General features: G+C 36.7%; 1 protein-coding gene across 1 annotated transcript; it reads left to right on the forward strand.

Annotated features, from left to right (window-relative positions):
* The first annotated feature begins 373 nt into the window (after positions 1-373).
* LOC130095448 (clustered mitochondria protein homolog) lies at positions 374-16,226 on the forward strand. Its single transcript, XM_056262183.1, has 26 exons — positions 374-1,821; positions 2,246-2,430; positions 3,257-3,428; positions 3,598-3,741; positions 3,868-3,995; positions 4,088-4,242; positions 4,327-4,452; positions 5,342-5,489; positions 5,565-5,657; positions 6,116-6,510; positions 6,919-7,218; positions 8,121-8,389; positions 8,530-8,630; positions 9,505-9,657; positions 9,934-9,996; positions 10,112-10,356; positions 10,436-10,520; positions 10,611-10,764; positions 11,405-11,544; positions 11,653-11,733; positions 11,845-11,970; positions 13,079-13,200; positions 13,320-13,413; positions 13,500-13,634; positions 13,709-13,782; positions 15,771-16,226. Exons 1-26 carry the CDS (start codon positions 570-572, stop codon positions 15,895-15,897), a joined length of 5,067 nt encoding a protein of 1,688 aa, XP_056118158.1. The 5' UTR covers positions 374-569; the 3' UTR covers positions 15,898-16,226.
* Positions 16,227-19,544: the final 3,318 nt, after the last annotated feature.

Genomic DNA, 19,544 nt, shown 5'->3' on the forward strand with positions numbered 1-19,544 from the left:
AGAGAGGGACATCCCTGCATGGAGCAAGCCGTTCTGCTTTCCTGTGGTTCTATGGAGATTTATGAGACAACAGGCACATTTATGAAGGAAATGAACTGTGAGAAGACGCCTGCATGTGTAATATGACTTGCATTAGTTTCAAATATAGCCTACAGAAAAAATGAAATAAATAAAAAATCCATATTATTGTAATCTATGCAATGTTTCTGGTCTTCTACGGTTATATACATGAATATATAGCAGATACAACTATCCAGTCAATCAATTAATCTATGTATAAATCATCCTTTTGATCATTTCTAGCATGCAAAATATACAATGTCTTTACTATCTTTACTAGATCCAGCTAGTTTACTAGATTTCAGCTATTGTAGAGATGCGCAGGCCAGATGCCAGACTTGGTAATTGGGTATGTCAACTGTCTGTCAGGCTTGTCTTACAGATTTACCAACAAAGCACTGTTTTTTTCTAGCTGCCAAGGTCCTTTTAAAATCAAATTAGCTCTTATTAGCTGACTCACAGTGGGCTTTGTTTGTCCAGTATTACAGTTCTTGCTCTTTGGTAATGAGATGGACAACATGGGGAACATATTTAGTTGTTGCCGCAAGGTGACTGAGATTATTAACGCCAAGGGAGTCGGGCGTCAGACTGAGGAGCTGTCTCTGCTGCAATCCCAGGAAAATAGCGATATAGAAAGTCTGTCTCCTTCAAGAACTTCAGCTGATCTGCTGGCATCTCCTGTTCTGGACCAAGATCATCTCCTATTCCCGGATATCGTGCTTAGCAGCAACCTTCGGGTCAGGGGGCAAGAACAAGATGCCAGAAGAGACGATGGAGTTGATGAAAGCAATCTGCGAAATGGAGGAGAGAAGAATAGAGAGCTGTTGGGGCCGCCAAGCACAAACATTTCAGGCACACATCAATTATGCTCTATAGAGGATGAATGGCCCCTTCTGTCATCCCTATACAAAATACCTGCAGCTCAAAACCGAATATGCACTCACGGAAGTGGAGCAGACACTTCTCTCCTTGGTCATGGGACGGGGCTATTTGCAAATAGTCAAACTTCACTTTCTGGTCCAGCTAGCATTCCTTTGCTTGCTGCATCTTCTCTAGATGCCTCAAAAAGTGACATTGACATCAGTCAGAGAGAAGATGGTTTGACTCAAACAGAGCAGTACATCAGACGCGAGGAATCTGTGATGCACACAGAGGAGAAACAAGATGAGAAGCTATTGAATGAACATTGTCCAAACAGTGCAGCACAAACACATCTGGACGCGATGAAGATGCAACATGCGTATGGCATTACAACTGAAGATCCTTTGCTTCTAAAGACGCGAAGGGAAGCACAAGCCTTGGAACTCGTAGCACAACCGGATGACCTTGAAGACCAAAATGCACTGGAAAAACCAGACTCGGAGCAACACGCACAGACTTCTGAGACGCTAGAGATGGATATTACGACAAGAGGGCATGCTAATGAGAAAGCTACTACAACTGCAGAGCTTCTACTTTGTGTGGAGAAGAAAATATCTCATGTAGAGCAACCAGGCATTTCAGAGATTAGCTTTGGGCTGGTGGAGGATGAGTTAGGGGAGATGGAGCAAAGCCTGTCCCAGGATTTGATTTGGAAAAAGACAGAAGTAGAACAGATGCAGTGGGACCTGGAAGTGCTAAAGCAGAGCACGGGGTTATCACTGCAGGACTCTGAGCAGAAAACACTCGCTGTGACACAGGTAGAACAAAAAGAGGATCAGGCTGAACGCTTCACGCTTTTTGTGGTTGATAAACTGTTTCTGGCCACTCCGAACTTTAAAGGTGTGTATTCTGTCTAGGAATGCACAATATACTGGTACCACACTGATTTTTTTTTATTGGTATCATATATTTAATTGTGCATGCCCCACTTTCACTTACTTAAGTTTAATCTTTATTAACTCTAGTAATTAAATAATGAATTTAATGATGCCTGAATTCACTTGCAGCATTTAAAACATTTTAGTTTATTTATTTAGACAAAATAGCATACAATTTTAATATCGGTCAGACATAACATGAAAATAATTATAGACTATATAATATTTTGAAATAAATTAAATGTAACCGAATAATTAACGGCAGTACAGCCCCTAATACTGTGAGGTATTTGTGTTGTAGTGCCGATAAAAATTTGTGAATGTTTCTAACTTTGTACCTTGTAGGTAATCCACTTTATATTTATATTCTTGTATTTTCCACCCAGCACCCAGCCCTGACACCATAACCGGTGAGCATGTGCCAGACACCCCAGCAGACAGTATGACAGAACAGGTTAAGGACGACTGCAAAAAACAAGAGCTTCCTGCTGTTCCTGACATGGACCCATCTGAGGATGCAGGATTCACAGTGAAGATCCAAGCTCCAGGAACAGAACCCACTGACTTCCAGGTCCGTCTGTCTGTCTATTTAATGTCTGTCTGTGTATTTGTCCATCCATCAGATCTATCTATCTATCTATCTATCTATCTATCTATCTATCTATCTATCTATCTATCTATCTATCTATCTATCTATCTATCTATCTATCTATCTATCTATCTATCTATCTGTCTGTCTGTCTGTCTGTCTGTCTGTCCTGTCTGTCTAATATCTATCTATCTATCTATCTATCTATCTATCTATCTATCTATCTATCTATCTATCTATCTATCTATCTATCTATCTATCTATCTATCTATTTGTTTAAACTATCTGTTTGTCTGTGTAATATCTGTCTATCTAACTGTCTGTCAAATATATATATCTGTCTGTCTGTCTAATAACTGTCTATCTCTATCTATCTGTCTGTCTTTCTAATATCTATCTATCTATGTCTAATATCTGTCTATCTCTATCTATCTGTCTATATCTATCTCTACCTATCTGTCTGTCTAATATCTATCTATCTATCTATCTGTCTATATATCTGTCTATCTCTCTGTCTGTCTATATCTATCTGTCTGTCTGTCTAATATCTGTCTATCTATCTAACTGTCTGACTAATATCTATCTATCAATCTATCTGTCTGTCTAATAACTGTCTATCTCTATCTATCTGCCTGTCTATCTATCTATCTATCTATCTATCTATCTATCTATCTATCTATCTATCTATCTATCTATCTATCTATCTATCTATCTATCTATCTATCTATCTATCTATCTATCTGTCTGTCTGTCTGTCTATCTGTCTAATATCTATCTATCTATTCTATCTGTCTTTATTGCACTCAAGGTGTCACCTTTAGCGATGGTGCAAGAAATTAAGCAAGTGTTGATGGACCGGGAGGAGACCTGTCGGCGTACCTGCTTCTCCCTGCAGCTGAATGGAGTCACTCTTGACAACTTTACCCACCTTACATCCATTCCAGGCCTTCAGGAGGGCTCCGTTCTGAGGGTTGTCGAGGGTAAGCCCCGAAAATTTACCGCACTAAATCACATCGTTATAGTTGATCAATTAAACTTTCACTGGAAACTTCACCTAATAGTAAACTGGTTGAAATCTTACATTTTAGACATACAAGTAACAAATAGTCTTAAATCTGTCTTCCCGCTCCCCTTTTAATTATGTCAAAGAGCCATACAATGTTCGAGAAGTGCGTATCCATTTACGCCACATCAGAGACCTTTTAAAGAGCCTAGACCTTACTGATGGCTACAATGGAGTGGAGGGCAGCTCACCGTCATTTCTCAGCTGTGTCACAGAAGATCGTATGGAAGGTAAGAAACCAGTCTTAGATAAAATACACTTAGGTAGGATAGCAGGCTTAGAAGTTAAGATAAGATAACCTTATACAGTAGACCTCATGAGACCTGTAAATAATACACAATGAATTTAAATCCTAGAGAGCAGCAAACCTAAGCGAATAGGTGACGGGTTGAAACGCATCAGCTTCAGTCCTCCAAATCACATTCTTCCAGGCTCTAAGGAGTGTCTGCTGGTACCTCTGCAACCTCATGCAGATTTTGGGAAGGTAGGAATTGAGGAACTTTGACAGTATGGCATTAAAAATGTGCTAGATGAAGATAGCACATGATAATATTTAATTGTCTGTCTTTTACACAGTCCTTAGAGTGCTTGAAGGTTCTGTCCATGAGTAGCTGGAATCCTCCTCCTGGAAACAGAAAGATGCATGGAGACCTCATGTATCTCAATGTGGTGACCATGGAAGACAGACACTTCAGTATAACAGCATCAACTCGTGGGTTCTACGTAAATCAGTGAGTTACAATGTACAGTTGCCCTTCAGATTGTCCTTGCCCTACTAGAAAAACAAATACATCTATTTTTTTTTTTTCACTTAGATCCACGACTTACAGCTTTAATCCAAAGCCAGCCAATCCTAGTGCCCTCAGTCATGCTCTGCTGGATCTCCTGGGTCATATCAGTCCAGTTTTTAAGAAGAACTTCAGTGCCTTGCTGAAAAGGAGGTATGACAGTTTTCAGAACAAGTGAAAAGAGTACAACAAACTGTGCTAAAGTATGGGTACTGTGCCAATATTTTACTCAAAATATCTAAGTAAAATTGTTTTTAAAAAATGTGTGTGTGTGTCCCAAGCCATGTAATGGCCCATAGAATCACCAAGAGCCAGATACAACTGAAATGGTTAATGAAATATATACTGTTTTTATAAAGTATTTGTGCATCATAGTGGTTTACAATGTAAAGTATTTTTGATATGCTTTGTCAATTTAGTCAGTTTAATAGATTTTGAAAATACAAAATAAATATTAATATAAAATAAATATTTTAAAGACATTTTCAATATAAATATAATTCAATAATAAGTAAATCAAAATAAATCAAAAGTTTTAACTGTAAAACGGTAAAACATTACTTTATCACAGCAGTGAGAATATGAGAATCTAATGATAATCATAAGTTGGAATAAATAAATAAATAATTTTAAAATATGCAATGTCAATATGCAAAAAGTGAAATAGAATCTGAAACATGTTCTTGACAGGTTTGTGACATTTACCCACACAGTTTGTTTATATTCAATTATTTCCGTAGTATAATTATGAAATTAATAGTCAAAATATCTAGCTAAAATATTGAAGTTGAAGTTACCATATGTAATTGTACTGATTAAAGTAACTTTGGAGATACAGAGATACAGCAATTTCACATTTAGTCTGTTTTAAATAATAAAACATAAACTTAACTTTAACTTTTTTAATAAACTTTTAAATCTTGTTTACCTGCAAAATATGTTCGTTAGTTGTCTAAATAAAAATGAAAATACAAAATATGATAGTTTTTCTTGTAAATGTAATAGAGTATGTAGAAACTACTCAACTTCTCTCTTTTTTTAGAGGGTCCACACACCCCTTTGAAAGGATTGCCACACCGTTCCAGGTGTTTAGCTGGACAGCTCCAGCTCTTGACCATACAATGGACTGTGTTCGAGCGGAGGATGTCATCTCCTTCCGCCTGGGTTATGAAGAACATGTGCCTGTTCAGGTAAACATGTTGAAAGTCAGCGCAAAAGCAAGTTACACAAGTAGGTTTTCACTCATTCCTCTGTGTTGAACAAAGGCCCGGGACTGGAATGAAGAACTTCAGGCCACAAGAGAGCTTCCGAGAAAAAACGTGACTGATCGTCTGATGAGGGACAGAGCGGTTTTTAAGGTATCTTCACCACTCATCATATGTGTTCAACGTAGAACCAAAACGGGCTTTTACAGTTCCACAAAGTACTTTTTGGCCCTGTTTACACCTGGTATTAAGATGCGTTTTGGTTGATCAGATCACAAGGGGACATCATCTCCGGTCACATTCATATGTAAATTGTGCAAGCTTATTTTGTCCAATAGATCGAAAGATCTGAAAAACTACATGTACTTATACCCTCCCCTCAAAGAAATCAGGACAGAAGTGGTTGAAAGTGGACAAAAGAGACCAAAACACCAGGTGTGAACAGGTATGTGTCTTCCTCATCTACTTGTGATCCGATCGACCACAACGCATCTTAATACCAGGTGTAAACAGGGCCTTTGTTCTCTAGAAACCAAATCTGATCTAAAATGTAACATCAGGAACATTTACATAGGCTGTTTCTAATACTGACATTTTACTGACTTTATCAGGCTAACAGTGATTTTGTCAGCATTGCCACTCGAGGAGCCATGGCAGTGGTAGATGGTAACGTGATGCCCATCAACCCTAGTGAAGAACCACGACAGCAGATGTTCATCTGGAACAATATTTTCTTCAGTTTAGGCTTTGATGTGCAGGACCAATACAGAGATCTGGGAGGGGAGGCTGCGGCCCATGCCGCCCCAGTTCTTGACCTGAACGGTGTGAGGGCTTATTGGGCAGTGGATCAAGAAGAACTCTACCTGATTGGCACTGTAGTGATCGATTACCGCGGCTACCGCGTCACTGCCCAAACTATCGTGCCGGGAATTCTTGACCGTGACCAAGCACAGAGTGTTGTCTATGGCTCCACTGACTTTGGCAAGACCGTTGTGTCCGATGACAGGTAAAAGCATCATTTTTTAAGACCTGTTCACGCCAATGACGATACCTATAATGATAACGATAACTATAAAGTTTTAATAATCGTTCTAATTCTATGAGAATAGGGCAGTTCATAACTATAATGATAACGACACAGATAACTATTTTTTTCCAGTTGATGAACGATAAAAACATTGGCAGCCAATCACAATCCATCTTGCTTTAAAGAGCTTGAGCATTTAAAGCGGTAGACGACAGAACTGCAGCACGCGGTTATTATCATGTGTTGGTGTGGACACTAATATGGTTATCGTTACAGGTATCTTCATGGTTCTTGGTGTGAATCGGCCTTTAGGCTGAAGAATGTGTCAGAAATTACATAAACAATGTATTTGAATTCGTAACCGCACACATTTCAAACTCTTTGAAGGTATCTGGAGCTGCTTGACAAACCCAGTAAGAAGCTGCGAGTGCAGCGCCACCTAGTGCTAAACAAAGATGATACAGCAGTAGAGTTGTGCTCCTCGGTGGAGCACAAGGGCATTGTGGGTAATGATGGTCGGCACTACATACTGGATTTACTTTTTACCTTCCCACCCGACCTCAACTTTCTTCCTGTGGAAGGAGAGGATTTAAGTCCTGTGTGTAAACAACTGGGCTTCCCAAGGCTACATCCTCATCGTCTAGTCTGCCTGAGACAGGAACTCACTGACGCCTTTGTGGAGCACCGGTAATCATATTTACCCGTCTTATGATTAATGCACGGGTGAACCTGTCAAAAATGTCATATTTCACCCCAAAATCAAAAAAAAAAAAAGTTGAAAGAAATATTTTATCAACAGTTAAGAATGAAGCCTATGTTAAGATAATAAATACTTTTTATTATCTTAAATAATAATTCATTTCCATATTACTTTACAGATTTCTACCTCAATTCTCCTTTAATAATATGGAAGGATTTTGCTGATGCTTTCAAATAATTATTTTTTAAAATAATTATTTAAAAACAATGTTATATATCTCTCGTGTGTGTGTAGTCCGAGCCAGTGTTGTTTGTTTTGTGTTTTAACTTGAAAAATCCTTTAAAATAAAGTATACAAAAATAAATAATAATATAATAAATATAATATTCAATACAAAAAATTTAAGTATTTTTGCTTTAATACAGTAAAAGATTATCTCAGTAATGTGAATCTAATTAGAACCATAATTGAGAATATCATATTAATAAATAAAAATAAATATAAACTTCAAATAAACTTAAAATGATAACATCCTGCCACATTACAGTACTGAGAATTTTGCTGAATTTTCATGAAAACAAGATGCAAAATCTTAATGGTCCTGAATACGGGCATTTGGTGAAATATGATTCTAGGCTTGGTCTTGCCAGTCTTCCTGAAAATATTGAATTCATATTGATTTTTTTGTGTGTTTTTATTATAATTAAGTGTAAATATTTAGTTTAACAGGAAACATTCTATTATGAAGATAATTTTTTGGGGGTACAGTGATTACAACAGTAAAAATAAATGAAATGCACAGCATGAAAAAAGCTCTACATCATGATGCAAATATTAACCTTGCTGTGAGGTTTTGAGCTAAACGATCTTTTTATATGAATGCCACCAGATACCAGATGTTAATGGAAACTGTCTCTCAAAGTACTGAGCATGACAGAGAAATCAAAGATGTTGGCAAATCTGCACTAAAGAGTGATCCAACTACCACGCCTCAGCTATCCTCAACTTCGGTCACACTCCCAGACCAGGATTCAGAGCACCTTTCCCTAAAAACTGTGCCTGTGAATAACACCCAGCAGGGTTCTTCAATAAAGCATATCTTCTCCTCCCTCAGGAAAACTTTTGACATACATTTCAACCCCAACATCTTCTGTGCAGGTGTGTTATTAGCTTTTTGAACCGGTTCTGTTTTTACCTTGCAGCTCTTTTGGCTGTACACATGAGCAGCAGACAATATTAGAAATATGTGTATGGATAAATATGAACATTGCATTACTAATATTTTTGTTCTTTATCAGGTGTTCGTTTCCCCAAGGAAAGTGCAGAAGATATCCAGAAACAGAAACAGCAGTTAAAGGATGCTGCAGTCTTCCTCATTTCCAATCAAATCCCTGCATTTGTAAGTTGCTTTTTAGGGATGTGCGATTAATCGTAATTGATTTTCCAACAATTATGAAAACAACTAAATCGAGGTAAACCGATTATCGTGCCGCTACCGCATTCCGTCCAGCGCACCTTCCTTTCCTTCACAGCGGTGTACTTTCATTCCTCCCTGAAAGCCCAAACGTAACATCCAAACAGCCAAATAAGAGAGTATTGTAAAATACAGTCTACTGTTGCTAAACTGCAGGACGTGTTTGATATTAAACAGTGTTATCAAAAGCGCATTAAGCCACAAAAGAGACACTGTTCCCATTTTGGATCCGTGTATTAGCTCTTAAAGTGACAGCAGCCTAATATACCTGCTGCTGTCTGTCATTAATGATAATCAAACAACTAATGACAAGCGGAAATCAGTTTGAATCTTGACTGAATAACTTAACTAGCTTTAATAAGGATTAATCTATATTGAATGTGTACAGTAAGACTATGCAATGTTATTTTACATTTGGTTATTCAATTTATTTTGCAGGCTATTGATTATCTGAATGCGAGTACATCTTCCTGAAAAACTTAAAACACTGTTTATTTAGTACTGATAATTGTGAAATTCAACTGATATTTAAAATAACTAATATCGTGAAATAAGAATTGGATCATATCGCCCACCAATAATCGTGTTAAATAATTGTGATTTCAATATTGACCAAAAATATTTGTGATTATGATTTTTGCCATAATCAAGCAGCCCTATTGCTTTTTATTAGGATTGGAAGATATAGATAAGGATATAAAATTGAATAAGGAGATAAAACAGATTATCCCTGATGTCTGTCCTTGTGTAACCCCGAGCAGAATGGGAAAAAATCACATCTTTAACTGTGTGTTTGTAGATGAAGAGTTGCCTTGATCACACATCAATGCCAATAGACGGCGTCACACTAACTGAGGCTCTGCATCGGCACGGCATCAACATCCGCTACCTGGGCGCTGTGCTGGAGAATATTCAGAAGATACCCCAGAAAGAAAGGCTTGATCATGTCTATGTACGTGTGTATTTTACTCATGCCTGTCACGTCTGTTTTCTGTTGGTTCCTTGGATTTTTAGTTTGTCTTTCTGTGGCGGCGTCCGAAAACGAAGGCAGCGTTTGTGCATGAAGGCACCTCACAAAGCTGATTTCAGACAGACTTCTTAAAATTGTACCACTAGACTAACTCATTTTAATCTGAAGAGAACTAATAAGATGTTAAAAAGAAAAACGTGTGTATGACGCCCATTATACAATGATTATATTGGAAAAAGGATCTCAATTCTCTTTCAGAGAATTGCACTCTGTGAGCTGATCACCAGATGTGCAAAACACCTGTTTAAGACATATCTTTTGGTGAGTGTCCAGAAATTGCTTATGGTATTTATGATGCTCAGTGGGATATCACAAATATAATGCTGTATATTATGAAACTTTTGCCAAAACTTGTTCTTGTATCCTTAATCCTCAGGCAGTGGAACCATCTGCCCTGTCTGCCTCCGTCAGCCATTTCCTCAACTGCTTCCTGAGCTCTTTTGCCGATGCCGGAGTCATTCAGCAAAACGACAAGTTAGCTTCTAGACGCAGGAGTCGGAAAAGGCGGAGTCGTGCATCTGTGGGCGGCACCGTGACTGTCTGGGCCAACCTCACTCCCAGTGACCTTTGGGTGGCCATCAAAACTGAGGCCCAGGATTACTACCATTACAGCCTGCCCTGGTGAGTGACCAGTTCTCTGAACACAAATAGATGTTGTGCTGTGATTTGATATGAGTGGGATCTCATCTCCTTCTGGCAGTGGAAGTGTGGAGGAGGCCGTGGACAAATGCAGGCTGCAGAGAAACACCCTGCTCAGAGAGATCGCCATCAAAACTGGCATTCAGGTATTTCAGACTGGACTTAACAAAAAGATTTAACAAGATTAGTGCTTTTTTCTTACTCCGATAACTACCCCATGTCTATCTCTCCTTCAGATTCTTTTAAGAGAGTATCACTTTGATTCTGAGCACAGAACTGTGTTCACTGAAGAGGACATCCTTAACATTTTCCCCGTAGTAAAGCACATCAGTCCCAGGGCCAACGATGCTCTTTATCTCTTGCGTTGTGGTCAGTCTCAGGTCCAGAAAGGTGAGCATTCAAAGTAGCTCTCAATCTGGGGACTTTATCTGGCTGAAATAAATAAATTATATATATATATATATATATATATATATATATATATATATATATATATATATATATATAAAAATAGATAGATAGATAGATAGATAGATAGATAGATAGATAGATAGATAGATAGATAGATAGATAGATAGATAGAATATTATTTTATTTAGTATTTTTATTTTATTTTTAACATTGGAATGTATTAGCAAAAATCTAAATAAAAGTATTTATTATTATTATTATTATTATTAATAATAATAATAAACTATTTTTATCGAGAGCCTTTAAAGGTAACTCTAAGGCACTTTAAAAATAATTATAATAATAAAAAAACACAAGAACAATTGATATACATAAGCATGAAAACTGTTTTTTTAGGATTATTTGGTGAATCAAAATTGCAAAGGAAGCATTTATTTGAAATACAATTTTTTTGTGAAAAAAACCCCCACTTTTGATCAATTTAATGCATTCTTGTGGAATAAATGTAATAATTTCTTTAAAAAAACAAACAAAAAGAAGTCTTACTGACCCCAAACTTTTGAACGGTAGTGTATTTCAAACAATCTTTAGTCTTTGATATGCATTTGTGCGTCACTAGGCTGTCTGAAAGAGGGCTGTGAGTTAATAAGCCAGGCTCTGGGTCTCTTCACTAATGTCTACGGGGCTCTGCATCAGGACGTCTGCGTATGTCTGAGGCTATTGGGACGCATACACTACATCCTCGGAGACTATGCTGAGGTATCACATGCTCTAAAATGACATATGATAAAATAAAGAACTCATAACCCAAATAAATAGTTTTTAAAAATGACATTTTGAACTGAAATTTGTATTTTATGCTGTCAGGCCCTTAGTCACCAGCAGAGGGCTGTGCTGATCAGTGAAAGAGTCCTGGGAATTGAGCATCCCAACACTATACAGGAATATGTAAGTAATCATCTTTATGTAAATTAAAAGTATGGTTTACTGTAGTATTATACAGTTATGCTGGTGTCAATATACGAAAGTGACAAACAAAGTTGTTTCCTCTTTATGTAGAAGCACCTTGGTCTTTATTGCTTTGCTGGAGGGCAGCCAGTGACAGCTCTGCGATTATTATACCGTGCCCGATACCTGATGCTCCTGGTGTGTGGAGAAGACCATCCTGAGATGACTTTACTGGATGTGAGTTATAATCATAGCAATGTGATAATAATGAATAACAGGGACATTGAAAACAAACCAAATATGTCAACTAGTGGCCTGCAGTTTGACATGCTGTACTCAAGCTTCAACTATTTTAAACAACATTTTTATAATTCTTGTATATTTCCCCATATTAATCAAGAGATGTATATTAATTTATACATTTGATTGTGTTATTTTATGTTGTGTACATCTGCTGAAAGATATATTTTTTAATCATACACAGATTTATATATACTATGTATGTATATATAAGATTTCTTCAAGGTCTTTAAAAAGAAGTCTCATGCTCACCAAGGTTACAAAGATGAATAAATACTGTAACAAATGTTTTGTTCAATCTTAGTTCATGTTAGTTAATACATTAACTAATTAAACTTTATTGTAAAATGTTACCATTATTTTTATTTCAGTAAATGTAATTTATTCCTGTGATATATATATATATATATACACATACACAGTGTACACACACACTATTGTTCAAAATATTTTTTAAAGAAATTAATACTTTGATTCAGCAAGGGTGTGTTTAATTGACCAAACGCAACAGTAAAGACATGGTTTTACAAAAGGTTTCTATTTTAAATCAGTTCTGTTATTTTGTACGTTCTATTCATCAAGGAATGCTGAAAAAATGTATCACAGTTTCCACAAAAGCTTTAAGCAGCACAACAGTTTTCCACATTAATATTAAGAAGAAATGTTTCACCAAATTAGCATATTATAATGATTTCTGAAGAATCATGTGACACTGAAGACTGGAGTAATGATTCTGACAATTCAGGAATCACAGGAATAAATTAAATTTTTAGATATTGTAACAGAAAACAGTTATTTTAAATTGTAAAAGTATTTCACAATATTACTCTTTTTTTTACTGTATTTTGATCAAGTAAATGGTGAGCATATGAGACTTCTTTCAAAAACATAAAAAAAATCTTACCATGTTATTTGCATCTCCCCCAATACTGATGATAATAAGTAATGCTCATGAATATCTTTGCAAATGTGTAAGTACTAAATGCACAAAATAGTTTTAAAGCACCTTTAACCTAAGCATGCTTTGCGTTCATGTCCTGTACAGAGTAAAATAGGCCTTGTGCTTCATAGTATGATGGCCTGTGATCTTGCCCTGAAGTTCCTGGAGAACGCCCTTGCCCTGACCTCCAAATATCAGGGACCCTCATCTCTCAAACTGGCACAAAGGTGAAGGGTGAACAGAAACGCAAACAAGCCACTTTGTTGTGGATACAGTACTCATATGTTCTGAACCTAAAGAAAACATAAATGGAAAAAGTGTTTTTTGATCCTGTCCTTCTCTACAGTCATCACTTATTGGCAAAGGTGCATGAAAGCAAAGGAGATTTCCGTGCTGCACTGAGGCATGAAAAGGAGCGTTACGGCATATACAGGAAGCAGGTGAATGGTTACGAGCCCATACAAAATGAGCAGATTTGTTTTGCCTTGAAGCTAGCTCAGATTTTAATAAATGCTGTTTTTAATAGGTGGGAGAAGCACATGAGAAGACCCAAGAGAGTTCAGAGTACCTAAAGCATCTGACACATCAGGCAGTGATTCTACAGAAAACTATGAACTGGATCTACAAGACTGGATCAGACACCAATATTTCCCGCCTCAATGTTAGTACTGTACATGTCTCAGTTGATATTGTTGTGTTATAATGATGAATTAATTGCACTGTTCCCTCATTTAGCTGAACTCTCCAAGTCGTGTCTGGATAGTGGAGCAGCTAAATCTTGTCACTGGGATTGTCCTTATTCCTCTTAGGTAAGAAAAATAACCTTTACAAGTCAGTAAGATCTGAAAGTGTACTGGGAACTTTTCAATCGCTTTTTGATTGCAATGTAATTATAACATAAATATGCGTTAACGGGCAGTTTTAATTATCCTTCCCTCGGGATAATTTGACTCGAAACTCATTTAAAAAAAAAAAAAAAAGTTTTATTAAATTGAGTGTTCATCAGAGTGGTCCAAGACCTTAGGACTTTTGTCGCATTTGAACCACAAATACTCAAAAAAATATGTGGTTGTAATAAAAAAAAAGTAACAAATCATTCCCTCGCTCGCGGGTCAATTTGACCCCCTTAGGAATGAATGGAATGCGAGGAATGCTTCAGTATACATAGAAACTAAAAATGCTAAAACTTTACCAAAAAATTATTTTATAATGTTTACATGTGTATCTGAATGCGTACTGAAGAGATAATCTCGAAAACTGACTTTAGGACCCAGCAGAAGAGTGCATTTGCTCCATATAGGTCATAAGGTCACAAGGCTATAAGGCCATCTAGTGGCTAGAGTCATGAAAATCATGTTGTTATTTTTTCCCCCACAAGAGCTCGGCAGAGACACCCAAATTGCCCCAGAGTGAGATATTTTGAGCTGGTTATTGTATTGGTGAGTTATTTTGAATTTAAGTAGAAAACATTTGCTTGAATAATATTATGTATTGATAAAATCTAGTAATTGAAAGGTATGTCAAATAAAAAATTAGAAAGAAAAATTTGTATTTATTTTTTTATAAAAATGAAATGATATAAGCTTTCTGGACAAAAACAAAAGTATAACTTTATGACTTCGTGTCATTTTGACCCACGAGGGAAGGATTTGTTACAGGGTGTGAGGGAGGGTTGAAAAATATGTATTTCACTAATTTAACAGATTTAAACGTCTTACTTTTTGTTATGTAAAAGTCATGTCTTCAAACTTTTACATGCCTTCATTTATTTTTAACCCCTTTACTGTCACCCTCCTTTTTGAGCATAGATGTGAAAATGCACTCTCCAAACTTAAATGGTTGTAATTCATGAATGCTTTGGAAGACGGACCTAAAATGAAAGTGTAAATAAGTGATAGAACTTGAAGTTTACTGTAAAACAAGTAGTATTTTATACAAAATATATATTTTACAAAAGACTTTTTACTATAAAATTGCTTTAAAATCAAAGCCATATGTCTAGCCAAGTTGTGTTCCAAATTTGAAGTTGATATCACAAAAATGAAAGTTCCTATGCGATTTTGTTTGGGCGCTGTACCAAAAATAGCCACCGGGTGTCTCCCACATTCCATTGAATTATTTATTATGCGTTCTCCTGTAACACATTAATACATTTCTATCACAGTATCACTTATATCACAAAATAGTCACCAAATATCGAACATTGAGTCTCATTCCTTTCTGACGATATGCGATTTTGTCAAGATTAGAAAAAATATTCAAAATAAAATTTTGTAATATGAAACATGACACCATCCACTAGGCGGAGGAGGCCGCTAAAAAAAAATTAAAGAACAGTTTCCATGGTAACGCAGTGTCCGATTTATATTAGTATATTAGAATGATTTCTGAAGGATCACGTGACACTGAAGTCTTCAAAAAAAATTATGCTGAAAATTCAGCTTTGCGTCACAGGAACAAATTACGTTTTAAAATATATTACTGTTTTACTGTTTTTAATCAAATAAAATGTTTCAAAAACCCATAAAAAATCATATCAACCTCAAACTTCGGAACACTTTTCCTTTTGTTATATGGTCACATTAAAAAAAGTCTTCAAAAATGTTTTCATGTCTTCACTGATTTTTGCTACTATATTTTGCAAAACAAACAAATGTATTGTTTCACCCTTGTGTCAGACCCATACTGTTAATATTAAATATGAAAATATCTGTTCTCTATATTATTCTCTCTTTGAATTTCTCTCACTGTCTTGAATAACTATTTAAAATCCATCCACTTTCTTTTACCCCTGAAGTGACAGTGACCTTGAGAAACTCAGGACTGACGCTCAGAAAACATGTCAGCCCGCACAAAATCATGTTGAGTCAACGGAGGATCTGCAGGAGCCCGACACACTGCAAGCTGTTACTCAAGACGACTAACGCCTTTAAATGAAGTAAACGGACAGATGAGCTATTAAATGAAGAATGATCTAGTTTAGCTTTAAACATATTAATAGGAAATTAAAAAAGAAAAAGTGTAAATGAGCTCTCACACTCATGACCACACAGTGGATGATCTTGCAAGAAAATATAGCACTCCCTTTAAAAAGCATGAGTGTATCTGGCTGTTGATTGTAACTGCAAATTTGCACATTTGTAAACAGGCCTGTCTGGTCATTTATATCTTCCTTTGTATGTTGATGTGTGCTGATTGCACTGTATGTATACAAAACTAGTAAAGAGGGCTAATGCATGCACTACATACTTGAGTTTACACTGAGCTTAGCTTGATTTCAGGAATGTAGGCCAAGAAATATGATTATTGCAGTGTTTCAAATAAAGAACTCGAAACCAGTGTTATTTTATTATAATCAATAATTCGTTTTTAAATAAGCTTTTATTTATTTTTATTTTTAATTTGTTGAATTTTGTTATTAATTTTGTCATGTTTACGTTGTCATTTTTATTGGTTTTTGTTTATTCAAAATGACTATTTAGGAATAATTTATTTTTATTTCATCTTTCTTTCAGTTAGTAATTTTAATGCTTCAACTTAAACTTATTTCAGTTAGTTAGAGTCAGCAAAGTCCATTTTTAAAAAAAAAACAAAAATCGAGTTAAAGTTTTCTGAAGGTTCCAAAAGAAAATCACCTATAGCAACCATACCTTAAAATGGGAGTGCACGGGGCTGGTGTCCTCCTTCGCTGGCAGGCGTGCGCCTTCACCTGCTCGACGCTCAGGCATGGCGTGGAAGAAGACGCTGAGCACGATTTCGTCATGTGTGTAAGGCACGCCAGATCTAAAAAGTCCTGGGTATGATCCCCCTGCAAACGGTCCATCTGCTCCAGGTATAACAGTCTTACTTCAGGCAGATCCATTGTGAAGGGGAAATTAAAACACAAAAATTCAAAATCACAAAAAAACTAAAAACGGCGCACACAATCTTTTCTAGGATTCTGTAACGTCTAAATCCAAGGAAGAGGGTGAAGGCAGACATTAAAACGTTTAATTTGCATCTCCTCGTTCAGTTTAACACATTTGTCTATCCTTTAATCCAACTGATCTTAATATTTAATCGATGAATCATTTGGTACATCTAGGTTTCTATAGATTCTAGAGAACTGGATTGCAATTTCTGAAATGGTTAAAGAATGCTCGAAGTGCATGTGTGAGAGATCTAATCTCTAGGATTATCTGAGAAAACATACATACAAAAGAAAAATATAAAACACTAAACTGCTTTATCAGAGATGCCTCACGGTGCAATTATGATATAGCTCTCCATGGCTCCAGGCAGTGCCGCTGCTAGCCATTTTGGTGCCCTAAGCATAATTCCTTTATGATGCCCCCCGCCCCCCCTAAAAAAAAACATTTTCATTTAGCATTTTCATTTAGGGGGGCTAAGCCCCCAATGAGGGTATGATTTATAAAAAAATTAAAAAGCTAAAAAGTAACACTTTAGATTAGGGTCTAATGCTTACTATTAACTAGTTTCATTACCATGCAATGGCATGGTTTTATAATCACTGGGATCCCGAATTTGAGGCAGGTTAGTTAGGGGTGTTCGGGGGAAATTTTGGATTTTTCTGAACTACAGATGTGCATTTTAAGATGTTGTGAAGGCAAAAAAAAAAAAAAAAAAAAAAATTCGATAACAACAGCTTTAAAACCATGTCAGTGGGCAGCTGATTATTTTTCTCTCCTCATCAGCATCACACTCTTTTTCTCTTTGTTTTTATCTTGCCCTGTCTCTTCCCCTCCTAAAGTTGGCTTTTTTAATTTACTAAAGGTTACAATTTGTATTTTATTCTCAATATGTACACATTCATTATAAATCCTGTGCCTAACATGATGAAAACGGCTTTGTTCATGTTTCTTGTCCCCTCACAATGACAGTAGCCTAAACTATTACACTAGGCTACATGTTACATAGGCCTATTTTCAGTTCAAAATGGCGAAATTAGACAAAACTATATTAGTTTGCCTAATTATTTTTTGTCATTCGTTTAACATTTATGACCTAAAAAAAACTGTCAAATAAAGTTGTTTAGCTACTTACATCTTATCTCGCACTTGACCGTACACTGAAGCGTAGAGTTGCACTGTTAAAATTCGCGCTCAGCGTCTGTGAACATAAAGCCCGCCTACTTTGATTTGATTGGTCATCTCAAATATTCTGACATTGACGAGCAGTGACAGACCAATGAGGCTCAGAAGAACACACACATGAACACACACACACACCCTGTCCTGTGTTTCTGACGTGCTCTCTGTCTCTGCTCGGCGCCGCTGCGGAATGAAGAGGAAGAACGCGCTGAATCTGATTATAACAAAAAGTTTGATGATTGGTTTTTCATTAGGCTATTTTTGGTGCCCCCTCAGCACTTGGTGCCCTACGCACAGCGCGTGATGCGCGTGGTGGGAGCGGCGGCGCTGGCTCCAGGTTCTTTTACTGTGGTGAAACAACTCTCACAGTAGCTCACCAAAGGACACACTGATATGTAAAGGGAATGCTCTGGCATGAGAGAACCAGCGAGCCTGATTGCGTAAAGTCAAATATTCAGTCAATTTAGCATGACGGCATTTATGTTTCATGCCAATTGATCTTAACTCTTTCTGACAGATGAATGAAAATCTCAGCGTTTATCAATGTTTTTCTCTCTCAAAATTGGCTAGGATGGAAAAGACAAAAGCAACTTCTCTAACCACGTCTTCACATATTCAGTCATGAATTTATATTCACCTATTCTAAATATGTTGTCCAGTAATGTTTCTGTAACGTGGCTTTCTGTGAATGCTCATGCGTACAGAGAGTGACGCATGTGTCTGCTCATGCTGGAAGGGTTCACCTGAAAACAGTGACCCGCTCAAGAGTTTTGAACTTCAGCTGTTGTGACAAGAAAAACGGTTTCAGTTTCTCTGACAGATACTTACTCCAGTGTGAGAAAATTAGAGAGGACCAGCACTAGAGGTATGAGGCTCTAGGCGGTAGAAAGAGTCAGTTTTTTTGTTCATTTGTCACACAATGTCTGAACTTTATTACATTACAAAATATCAAATCAATTGGAATCTACAAACAAATGATGCTAGAGCTTTTCTCAGAGCTAACATACTGATCTCAAGGTGATTTTTAGTGAATTTGGGTTTGGTTATAACATATCTATTGTTTTCTAATCTGAAACAAACATTTTTAGGAAATTATTAACTTGAAAAGTATACAAAATGTAAACAAAAGCAGATTTAGTTACAGTACCATTTCATTTGTCTCTAATTCTGCTCTAGTCATAGTTTGTGTTTGTTTTGGGAGATCCTCCTGTTGACCAAAGCCTTCATGTTGTGTGTGAACACCATGCCCTGATGTCATGTTTTTCCCACATTGTACTTCTTCATCTTCATCAGATTGCTATACTTACCGCATGCGGTGCATCAGTACGAAGACATCTCTGTAGGAAGGCAGGTTGACGGTACACTGGACTGGCACTGCCAAACGTGTTGAGTAGTTCTGTGCAAAGGAACAAGAAACATTTCTCTCACAAAAGACAAGCGTACTGTTGAAACCCAGCTGATTGTGGTGGAAATCTGACATG

The sequence above is a fragment of the Rhinichthys klamathensis genome, unplaced genomic scaffold, assembly GCF_029890125.1.
Source record: "Rhinichthys klamathensis goyatoka isolate OS25496 unplaced genomic scaffold, OSU_Roscu_1.1 h1tg000191l_1, whole genome shotgun sequence".
Lineage (NCBI taxonomy): Eukaryota > Metazoa > Chordata > Actinopteri > Cypriniformes > Leuciscidae > Rhinichthys > Rhinichthys klamathensis.